General features: G+C 36.0%; 1 protein-coding gene across 1 annotated transcript in view; it reads left to right on the top strand.

The window, feature by feature from the left end:
* Nucleotides 1-12,556, top strand: part of LOC113230619 (dnaJ homolog subfamily C member 13) — a 63,314-nt gene that overhangs the window by 9,999 nt on the left and 40,759 nt on the right. Inside the window, exons 7-11 of the mRNA XM_026464614.1 lie at nt 1,011-1,110; nt 6,767-6,808; nt 10,179-10,351; nt 11,279-11,486; nt 12,181-12,336. Of these exons, the coding sequence (XP_026320399.1) occupies nt 1,011-1,110; nt 6,767-6,808; nt 10,179-10,351; nt 11,279-11,486; nt 12,181-12,336 (679 nt within the window). The remainder of the gene's footprint in view (nt 1-1,010; nt 1,111-6,766; nt 6,809-10,178; nt 10,352-11,278; nt 11,487-12,180; nt 12,337-12,556) is intronic.

Here is a 12,556-nt window from a genome sequence, read left to right as displayed (position 1 = left end):
TAATTATGTAGCTAGAATTCGTTTAAGCATGTTTGCAATAATATGATATCAAATTACATTTTAGTATTATGTAGTGTATTTATTTAAAATTCTATTATTTGACGATATTATTGGTTGCATTTCCTTTGTATCTTCAAATTTTTTATCCTGTGGTTGCTGGGCAGAAATTGCATCTAAGGAAAAATATTGCTTTTCGTTGTATATTCCAGTATTTCATTATTACTTTGAGTAGCCAATAGGAATTTGTACAATAAGCTCTGAAGAATATTTGCGCTTCTCAACTAGCAAAAAGAATAAAAAGACGAAATTAAATATTTAAAAACCAAGGGACAAAGATCTGCCACAAGCACATAGAAAAATTCGTAAAGCCCGCTAGTTCGTTCCGTGGCTTAGTTGGCATAGCGTCTGGCACGGTTTGCTGGAAGACGTTGGTTCTAAAGGAATTTTTGTGTTTCATCGTTGTGTTAATAATTATTGAAGTAATTTCACAAAAGTAATTGAATATCGTGTGGTAAAAAATACGCGACATTCAGTAATCTTAAAAGTTTTAATGAAAGATTTTTATATTTAATATTTAATTTAGTATGAAATTTTGTGTTTTTTTTATCTCTAATTAATAAATTCATTATAATTAACAGCTGTAAAGCTCTTTATGAAAGAGTTTGTCCAGGGAAGTTCCGCCACCACACATTTTCTGCCGCTAAGCTGTAACGTGAGCATTACTGCGTTCCGGTTTTGAAGGTCCAGGCACATGTGGGTTGTCAACTTTATGTCTCAGTGTGACGGGCGCAGTGGCAGTGCACCTCAGATCTTTGCGATTTAAGGCTTTGAGTGGCATTGCAACAGATATGGATAAGCGAGTCACTTGACATAAGAAACTATGAGTGAGCTGATTTTAATGAAATTTAAATGAATAAGGACCTTATATACAAAAAGCCTTATATTAGCAAAATTTACATAAAAAAGTTATAAAATGGACGCTAAAATCTGGTCTTCACGTTATGTTGCAGACTCTTCCAAAACCCTGTAGGCATGTCGCGAGCGGAAGTGATAGAACGGTTCAACGCGAACGTCGGCTACAGCGGACTTATCTACTCAGTCAGTCAAGATGTAAGAGCATATTAATATTTGTCTTTCTGTTATAACATTACATGTAACTATCTATACAAACCACCACCTACATTTATTATCATGTACTCTACATTACGATACTTTAGGATGTTTCCACATTTGTCGATATAGAGACAGATCATCATCTAAACCCCTGGTGGGCAATTTTTTTCATTAGGGGCCAGAAATTTTATTGGGGGCCAGATTTAAAATAGCATTTTCTCTTGAAATATTTTTAATTATTGTTGTTGCATAGTGTTACATTATTTTGTGTGTATGTTAACATATATATTTTATGTCGATATGGACGAGGCTGTCAAAATATATTTCCAAAGGCCATACACTCCTACTTTAGAAGGGAAATTGGCGGGTCAATTTAAAATCCTTCGCGCCATTTTTTTTCCCCAACTCTCATCTAAACATAAATATACTCATGGACATAGTTAGAGGTATGCCTAAAAATAGGTTAAATTATGATAATAAGGTTCATATGAGCCACTGGCCACATACGCCAGAACATTTAATGGAAATCAAAAATCAATTGAAGTAATTGTTTTTTTTTCAAATTAAACGTTCTGGTGTATGTGACCAGTTAATATGAACAGTGTTATTATAATTCCAACTTTTTTTAGCATTCCTGTAAATATGAGCCCATGAGTGTATTATGTGTACGCCATATTCAATTTTTATAATATACGCTGTAGCGTGCTGTCATAATAGGGTGCGAGTGCTAACAAGGAATGAGCAAGACCATAGAAAATGTACTCACAGTTAATTTAAAAACAGAAACAAAGTATAAGATGTGCACGAGCACCAAAGCAAACAAAGAAATGTTAAATCAAAGAAAAGGCGCCAAAAGAAGTGAATATTTAAATTTAGAATTTAAATTTAAAAGTAAATTAATAAAAAAGACTTTATAAAATTTAAAAAGATTTTAAGACTTTTCACGGGTTTTAACGGGTTGACACCAGTAGTCAACCCGTGACCATGGAACGTGCAACCGTTCCGAAATATCGGGAAAATAAAAAGAAGTCACATCGTGGTAAGAAACCTGATATTAGTGATAATCATTTAGTGAATAACCACGAAAGTCTTAAAATCTTTTTAAATTTTATAAAGTCTTTTTTATTAGTTTACTTTTAAATTTAAATTCTAAATTTACCACGCCGCGTACTGCATATACAGCTCATAGTTCACCATGTCAGCTTTATCTTAAGTAGCGAACCGCAGCATTCGCTACAAATCTTTTTAAATGATTATCACTAATATCAGGTTTCTTACCACGGTATGACTTCTTTTTATTTTCCCGATATTTCGGAACGGTTGCACGCTCCATGGTCACGGGTTGACTGACTGGTGTCAACCCGTGAAAAGTAGAATAGAATAGAATAGAATACATTTATTACATAACACCACAACACAATAATAAACAGTAAACAATTAAAAGTGAAAAAAAAAAATTCAAATAAAACAGAACTAAATTAAAACTAAAACAAACTAAATTAACACAAACAGAAAATGAATAACAAAAAAGAAAACTAAATAAAATTAATTAAAAATAAAATCTTGGCAATAAATAATTATGCGACCACAAAGCTGGTCAACACTATTGCTGTACTAAGTAGATGTTATGTGTGCGGCTGTGGCGTATATAATAGGATCCACTCAGCTAATGTCACCGCCGGGACAAGGCTGTGACGCTGATTTTCAGTGGACCCTAAAACCGAGTGAGTACCGGACGTGTGTGTCGCGTTTAAACTAAAATAAATAACGTATATATTTCTATAATGTAGTATGGTGTGTTCTCTTATATTTATAAAATACTTAAATAATTCATTTCATACATATATGCAGTGATAAGCATATGCAATGTAATGTCTATTATTTACAACAAACAAAAATGGGACTTATTTAGTTATAAAAGATATCGATTGCGAGATTTGTGTCACGTGGGCGACGCAAGACGAGCGGGTAGGCGCGCGAGAAAGTCTTAAAATCTTTTTAAATTTTATGAAGCTACCGTGGTGAGAAACCTGATATTAGTGATAATCATTTTAAAAAGATTTGTAGCGAATGCTGCGGTTCGCTACTTAAGATAAAGCTGACATGGTGAACTATGAGTTGTATATGCAGAACGCGGCGTGGCGTTGTCACCACTTAAAATTTACAACAATGCCAATAAGGCTTGCATGTGAAGAAGAACCGTACTTGACTTGCGTTGCGCAAGCCAACGCAATTAAATGATTTTGTATGTATGCATTTTTTTATAACGGGACCAACGAGTCGTGCGCCTGATGGTAAGCTACACGCCTGTCCATAACATTTGCAGTGCCACTCAGAGTTTTAAATAGCAAACATCTGTGGAGCACTGCTACTGCACCCGTCACTCTGAGACATAAGGTGACAAGTCCCATGTGCCTGTAATTTCACCAGCAACCTTAACCTTGCAAACCGGAACGCAGTAATGCTAACATGGGCTAGATCGAGTTCATATAGGGCCGATTACTTATAGGGTGGGCGCCTTAGTTTTTGGCTATATCGACCCTTCCAACGTAAAGTATCGTATGTCGAAATTGCTAAGTTTACAGGAGAGCGTTTTAAAGTTCTGAATTCACTGAAATAAGTATAATACGTGACTTTAGCATTTCTCATTTTTATTCGCCAACTCTCGTTATTCACATTATAAAATCCTAGAAATCGGTTAGATGATCTATCTATTATTTGATCACTGTGTGAGTAACGAGTTTTGCCGAATAAAACCGAGAACTTTAGAACGCTCCCCTATAAACTTGGCAATTTCGACATACGATACTTTACGTAGGAGCAGTCGATATGTAAAACTGAAGAAAATATCGATCCCTCCTACACATCCAATCATAAGTCCAAATTGACAACTTTACAGTGGAACGTTTTTAATGTGTTGAAAAGACTAAAATGAGCATAATACCTGATTCTTGAGATTAAATTTGATACATACTTATTATGTTCCATACTTTTTGATTTCAATGCTTAGTATAATAGACCTAGTTTTATGTGTCTTACGACAGATTACGTAGGAGGAGTCGATATGTATATCATTTTCATATTTTTGAAATAAAAAGAGTAACATTTTTGATTTCTTAAAGATTTCGTCAAATGTGGAACAAATAAATGACATACGTATACGTAAACGTGTATTTAAATCGATGACTAATTTTCCATGGATAATATTTTCGTATTTATTTATTTAATTACTGTATACAATGTTCATTACTTAAAGATCAAAAGCTTAGCTATTTATTATTATGGCTTTTTAGTTTTGTGTTCATGCTACAATGTGACCGCTGCCAGTTCCATTAAAGAATGTATTTTTACATTACATCGTTAATTCATAACATTAAACACACGGTGTTAAAAATAGTCAAGACTGTGCTCTGAAAATCACTGTCGTAGTACTTTTAGTGAAACGACAATAACATGAGTCGACGAGAGATTCCGTAACATAATGGCATAATAGTGTGGCCTGTGATGCCATTTTTGTTACATAATTTTTTTTAGTTATTTAAGTCGATTTTTATCGTGTACCGCGATGGAAATAAAACATTTTTTTTTGCATCTCAATTGTGTATTTGTTTTTTCAAACTTAGCTCCGAAAATAATAGTTTGTTAAACTCGTATTGGGTAGCAGAATAATTTACTTCCATTTTTATTAACATGAACGTCTGAATATTAATTATTTAAAATAGTTTTATTTCCAAAAATTAAAAATAAGTTGAGTAATATCATAAGTTTTACTAAGCTGTGAGAAAAATTTGAGGTATGACAGTTATTTAGGTGAAGGACGATTAATATGGCAAATTTTAGTACGTATTGTAACCGCTTGGGGGCTGTACACTTTGCCATGAAATATTTTACATGACTGCTAGAGACTGTTAATATATATAATGTCATGGCAAACAAACAAACAAACAAATTTGTATTAGTTTTAAACCAGCTTACCATTAACCGATTGAAACTTAAATTACAGTTAGTATATCGACGCTTGAAAGGCAAAAGGGGTTAAGCGACACTTGTGTCAAAAATCAGTTTTATGTGTGTTTCGGAACCAGTAGATTTGTCTTTTAACTTATATTTATTCAAAAGTAGTAGATTAAAATTTTGTTAGACGGGCAATTATGAATAATTTAATATCCAAATCGGCAAATTTTAAATCGCTGCCCTGAACATTGAAAAAATGGCGTTTATCCGTTTTGCTATCGATCGTTGATATTATTATTGGTACAAAAATCGAACAACGCAGAGAAAAATTCCTTCGACGTGACTTTTTTTTATGGTACTAAGTGACGTGGTGAACGACACGCCTGTCCATAACAGTTGCAGTGCCACTCAGAACTTTAAATCACATAGATGATGAAGGACACTGCCATTGCTCCCGATAACCTGCGACAAGTCCCATGTGCGTGTAATTTTCCCAGCATCCCTACCCTTCGAAATGGGAACGTAGTAATGCTCACATTACTGCTTTGCGGCAGAAATAGGTAAGGTGGCAGTGCTTCTCTGAACGAAATCTTTCACAAGGAGCTCTACAGCTACTAACCACTGAACTGACTGGATTCGTACCAGCGTCTGTTTCAGTCACACCGAACGAATTTTTCTTTGTGTTGTAAAATTTTTGTGTCAATATTATAACAAACTGTTGAGTAATTTCACTTCAATTTAATATCATGGTAACAAAACCATCATGATATTCAGTAAAATAAATATTACTGTTACTATTTTATGGGAATGAGATTATAACATTCTATTCTCATAGTGTTCATCTGATCATGGAATGGGAAGGTGCTTTATGAAATTGCCTAACAAGGAGTTTAGAACCCAGTCTTGACATTTTTAATGCATTTCATTCGCGATAAGAATTAGCAATGTTCAGTTTGCTCTAATTTCACGTGAAATGCTTTAAGATACCTGTCCCAGCGCTCTATAGTCTGTCTTTTTTTATGATGGAGTAAAATTATTCAATTTGCAAAAGTGTTGCTCATTTGCAAGCAACTAGTGATTGCAGTCGATAAATTATATCGACTATTCGATTGAATGTTGGTTACGCTTATAAAATAATAGTCGAATTTGTTTCATTTGAATCATCATCGGCCCATTATTCGTCCTACTGTTGAGCACAGGTTCATTACAATTGTCAATATTGGAAAATTCGTACATACATACACGATACTAATACTAATAGACCAAGTGTCAAAATAAGAATAAAGATACAATAACGTAATTAGTTATTGTATTGTATATTAGAACGTCGTAACTTTCACAATTGAGATATTTTTTTTTTTGCTAAATTTTATCCACTTTCAAAATTTATCGATAAAAATGTCGACAACAACTTCAATACTATTTAAAATTTTACGAACACTGGCAAACCTGAAAATGTCATTTTACTCCGTCTTAAAAAAAGACAGACTATAGAATCGCGTCAAATGATGAAAGATATTCAAGTTTCCCAATCACATGGCTCTATTCACAGTGATACGACAATTACCTTTTACATTCTTAATGTGATTGGACTAAAGACACCGTTAACACTCAATCGTTTACTTCGTACATATTGCCTCAAATTTTTTTTGTTGCTATAATTTCGGGGCATATTAATGTAATATTGTGTGCCTTGTAGGCCTCCTCCCCCCTGTTGTGGCTGTTTCTTACATGGGATCTTGTAAGTCCCCAATCATTTTATTATTTTCTACAAGTTTCTGTCTTCTTTACGCTACCCTTTCCTTAGTTATACGAGAAAGAGATTTAATTATATAATAGTTAATTAGTAAAATACTTGATGACAGTGGGAAAAACAGGAAACATTTATGGATTTTCTTTCCATTCCAAACAAGAATGGTACAACATTAATTTATGCTATCAATAAAAAATACGCAATTATTGTAATTAATTATAAATGTAAATAAATGACTTTCTCGTAAGATTAGTAAACTTTGTTGAATTTAACGGTTATTTTTTGGACGGTAAATGGTACACCATGGAAAATTCGTCACTATGTAGATACTCATTTTTATTCATTGTCATAGTCAAGTTCATGGTATGTGAGGTAACCATTTCATTTTGTAATTTTGTATGTATGGATTAGAGCTTCGGGGGGACTTTGCAGGTGGGGAATAATCGGGCAACATCGGAATAGGTGTAACAGTCTTATGACAAGAGAATTTTAATGGCAAAAAAAATAAAAGAAAAATTTCGTATAGCAATTTTTACACTTAAAAGTTTTTATTGTAAATTTATGAATTTCCGCATTTTCTATTTAAATGTTTATGTAGTTTGTTGCAGTACACTTTAGATTAATAGTTCATCAAGCTATTGACTTTTATTCGAATATCGCCTCCAGTGCAACACAATGTGCTCCCTTCTGTACCCTGCAGAGTAAATACAATTAATTCGTTATACTTTTAATTAAACAATGATATTTACTATATTATTAATTCTGCCAAAGTTGCTATTAACTATTGTCAATTTGCCAACTTGTCGTCAGATTTTGGTACACCTATATTTTATCGTTACTTGCTAGTAATAGAAATTACATTGTGCAAAACCAAGCAAATTGCATTGTGTAAAAATGAGCTTTATTGCCTATTCTGGTGTCTTGATATCAAGCCTAACGTTTGTTATACAGTCTTAGGGTTGGTTCCCACTCGAAAGCACGTTCCAGTGTTGTGACCATACTAAACGTGTGTGGCGCAGCAGCATCGAGTATGCCTCATATTATACATATGTTTAATGTAGCAACGTTCAAATGTATTGTCAAATAGGCTCCAATCCTTCAGCTTTACACAACATTTGTGCATAAAGAAGAGACGTCAAGCGAGAAAATTTAAACACAAAATATATGCAGAATACACAAGAAATATTATTTATTTTCACTTAAGATAGGTCACACGCCAGTCGTCTTAGGGTCGTATTCCAGAACTCTACTCAATGCTCAAGTCAGGATGTGAGCAGACTTGAGTATGATTTCAAGCACTGGAAATACGACCCTAATAGCAAGGACTTGAGTATGATTTTCAGTGCTTTAAATCGTACTCAAATCCTCACTTGAGCATTGAGTAGAATTCTGGAATACGATGACCCTTAGAGTGAAAACCTCGTATGTGTTTCACATATACTTTGTTCGTAGTTAGTATTTTAATTACCTAAATTATATCACTTTCAGATGCTATATTACTTTAATAATATGTTCAATCTAAAAAAAAAACTGTAAAAATGCGTAACTGAAGTTTCCAATCGAATGGCGCACGCTTTACGCCGGGGACTGCTGCATTCGGCAGACCCTATCGCCCTGCCGCAGTCGACTCACTGTTCGCACAGAGTCGTCTGACGCCTTCGCTTACAAAGTCCTTATCGCGCTGAAGCGCGGCCGCGGACTCATTGAAACCTGTTCAGTTGACTGTTGCATTCCGAAGGCGACCGTGTCGCCTTTAGCGTTTACATCTAGTCGCTTCGGTCGACTTCAGCTGCGAACTACGGTCATCAGACGAATCAGTATTTGCACCGGGTAGCTTGCCGCCTTCGGCGGGCAAGTGGCGTTCGCCTGTCATCTTGGTGTAAATGCTTCATACCGCGGCGATTATATTTATATGAGCATATGTAAATGAGGCCGATATAATCAGGTATCATAGTTGGAAATGATTACTTTATATTTAATCTGACCATTTCAATGTGTCTCTATCTACTGAGCCGAGAGATAGGGAGTTTCGGGGAGACTACGGGCTCCCCGGTAAGACCAGGGTACGGCGGGCGTCCGGGTCGATCCCTCCGCTACGCCTTCACGGGCGTCTCTGGCGGACCGGGACTTGGGTATGGTTTCACCGGGGTTTGTGGTTAGCTGTAGGGATGAACACGTTCGTCTGCCCGGTGGTGTGTGGCCGGGGCGTTCGTCTCACGCGCAGTGAGTCTTAGTAGCAGTCTAGATGAGGGCCTGAGGCGAGGAGACTGGGAACTGGAGAGACGCCGTTTCGGCGTCGGGAAGTGAGCGTGCCTTACAGCTCCGCCACCAAATAGGAGATTTGGTAGTAGACTTAGTCAACGGCTTAGCAGTGGTAACCGTTATTTGCGCAATGCGCAACGAGAAGGGAGTGTGCTTACATCTCCGGTACCTATCTGGAAAATAGGGAGGATATTGTACGTGCACGCGAGGCAGCTCACCCATGGCACTAACCTTTTGAGAACCGGATGAATTCCGTGCAAGCAGGCTGATCTGGGACCAGAACCTGCCTGAGTAGGTTCCTGTGCGGGCTTGCTTGTACAGGTTATAGTGCTCTTCCAGTTTATGATAGGGACTACAAACTTATGTAGAAAAGACATGGGTCTGTCCAATTCGTTAATCTACATATTCCAATACTGTTACATTTTAATTCTATTTTCATTTCTCTAATATTTTCTTGGATTAAACTTCTCCAGCTCAACGTCTCTTCTATCACAAATCCGCACTGTCACTTTAAAAGTAAATAAAAAACAGCATTTATTTTAACGTCTTATTAAGTAATCGAACAAACACAAGGAAAAATGCCTGTTATCCGACTGAATTCGAACCAGCGTCTGTCGCCTCAACGTGGCTCTATAGGCGTTGAGGCCACAGACGCTGATTTAAATCCAGTCAGATCGAAGGAATTTTTCTTAGTGTTTGTTCTATTATCAATAATAGTAACAAATTAGTGGAGTATTTTCACAAAAAATAGATGAATATCTATATATAGTTTTAAAATCTATATAGATGGATTTCGTCTGTTTAAAGGTAAAACCACATAAGTGACATTTCTACAAAAAGACTATATAGCTATGGTAAGAAAATCACTATCTTTCTGCAGGTGAAACTCAATAACAAAAAAGCAATAAACTCAATAAGTGGCTTTATCGGGTGATTTTCTTACAACAGGTACATATATTGGAGATTTTTTGTGGATTTGTGGAATACCACTTATGTGGTTTTACCTTTAAGCAGACGATATCATGATAGTAAAAACATGATATTTAATAAAAATATTCACAAGGGAATATCCTTATAACATATCTCTATATTCCAGCGCTTATTCGCGGAGAACAAAGAGAAGTTGATAACAGGCGCGGTGACAGCGATAATGAGTAGTGCTCCGGCCGGCAACACCCTGCCGCCGCGGGAGCTTGAAGCTCAGTTCCACGCGTTGCGGAGATTGTGTGCTAGTAAAGTTGGTTTTGCTGCCTTCACTGCTCTACCCGGGTAAGTTCTTTAGATCACGCGTTTGCTAATGACATGGTAACATTTAACGAAGCGTAGCGAGCGAAACTTTCTTGGCATTCACTGACATTGAGCTTTCTGTAAACGGAATGACTCAGCTGTTTGTCAAACGACGAACCAATAACTGTACAGTTGTCAAAAAAATTTCGAGTTTCGAATTGTAATCAGAGTTATTTGAGGTAAAAAGTTAAGTCTTAGGGGAAAATATTGAATACTAAAATTAAGCGCCTTTATCTTTTGTACTGGCCTATGAAAAAAGGAACATAACAAAAAAAAAATAAGACAGCTGCTATTTTTATTTGACAATAAAACAAATATGCCAAATTTTTACTACAGAGCGTTTTATAGAGAATGAAGCTCTTAATTATTAATTAGGTATAAATCGCAATACCTATATAAGCGATTGCATCGATGCAAACGCTGGACTGCATCGATACAAACGCGTGATTGCATCGATACGAACGCGCGATTACATCAATGCAATCGCTTATGAATCACATGTAGCGATGTCATCACGCGTTTGTATCGATACTTAAAGTCGCGCGTGTGTAAAGGTAGACAATTAGCTACTGCATCGTGTTTGCATCGCGTTTGCATCGCTGCTAAAAGTTGCCATGGGTAACCGCTCTTAAGGTCAAATAATGTTAAATAAAAAGTAAACGACGCTAAAATATCTTTACCATTGTGTGATTTTTAGCATACTAAAGCAATATTTGTAAAAACACCAATAAATACAAAATATGAACCTACAAATATAATTGTGAGACAACTACTAACATACCTTCTGTATCGTCATAAATCTTATTCTTAAGCCAGGGATTGACGGGTTGCGTATGTATTACGGGTATGTTTATACGGGATAGTGGGTTAATGACGATTCATTAGGGAATTTCATAATTTTCAATACAGTTTCCGCGAATGGATCGGCACAGCCGTGGTAAGCGCCCTGCGGCGCGGCTCGGCGGCATGTTCGCATGCAGCGTTAGACGCTGTGTGTGCGCTCATGCAGCCCATGCATCAAGACCCTGACCTTAGACAGGAGCAGCTTAACAAGGCTAGCATGTTATCGTCGGCAACTTTTTTGGAAGGACTGCTTACTATGTGGGCTGATCATGTGGTGAGTTTAAGATATATTTAATGAGACGTAAATTATGTACCTAACACAGCCGTAACTGTACCTTCGAGAAGCGGTAATAACCGGATAACTCGTGGAAACTTGTTAGATTATCAATTCAGTGTTTGTACCACTTACCCTTTTAGAATCATATAGGGTGCAATTTACATGTCGCACTTAAGATGAAATAGACTTGACTGCAAAAAGTGTGAAAATGATTTAACAATGAAATTTATATACAACAACAGAAGCACATCATGCGTTCCTTCATTTTTCCACAAAGGGGGCAATACTTATTATAGTATAGGTACATTTAATTTAACTGAACATCTGTTGACCTTCTTGGAGAAGGCGTTTTGTCTAAAAGGTGTCATGGACCAAAGTTTCCGATGCCGGTTGCCGGAAATCCGCGTTGCGTCATATGTTCAGGCCATGTGTAAATAAATAATTAGTGTTTTATTATATTATTATGTCTGTATTTATGGGTCTGTGTAACATGAGAATAAATAAATAAATAATCAATAAATTTAAGGGCATTTCAAGTGTATTCAATAGCCCTATAACTAAACTTTTAGTCTTAAGTCACTGTTTCGTTGGAGGCTATAATCAACCGCTGTAACGATGCAAACATCGATATGAAACCTTGATAAATGTTTTGTCCTTAATAAAGTTCGAGTAATTTAAATATTTTGTTTAGACGGCGGGTAGCGGTGCGCTAGTTGTCGCGGCCATGTTGGATTTTCTAACATTCGCTCTATGCGTGCCGTATAGTGAAACTACAGACGGAAAACAATTTGACCAGCTTTTAGAGATGGTCTCTAATAAAGGAAGAGTTTTGTTCAAGTTATTTGAGGTGAGCCAATATAAATTTCTGTTATATTTCCATATTTCTGGTTATTGAACTGACGTGTGCGAAAATTTGAGCTTTATGTCGATCGAATATTTTTGCATATTGAGGTGTTTTTTCGTTAAAGTTGCCAACCGGCCGAAACACGGCTGCACCATTTTGTTGTACCCTGTATAATTTATTACAGTGGTCTAAATTGTAATGTAACTTATTCAAGTAGGATTTT

The sequence above is a fragment of the Hyposmocoma kahamanoa genome, unplaced genomic scaffold (assembly GCF_003589595.1).
Source record: "Hyposmocoma kahamanoa isolate Upper Pololo Valley unplaced genomic scaffold, ASM358959v1 64, whole genome shotgun sequence".
NCBI classification, from domain to species: domain Eukaryota; kingdom Metazoa; phylum Arthropoda; class Insecta; order Lepidoptera; family Cosmopterigidae; genus Hyposmocoma; species Hyposmocoma kahamanoa.
The sequence above is the reverse complement of the archived record's forward strand: the minus strand, read 5'-3'. Positions and strand labels throughout refer to the sequence as shown.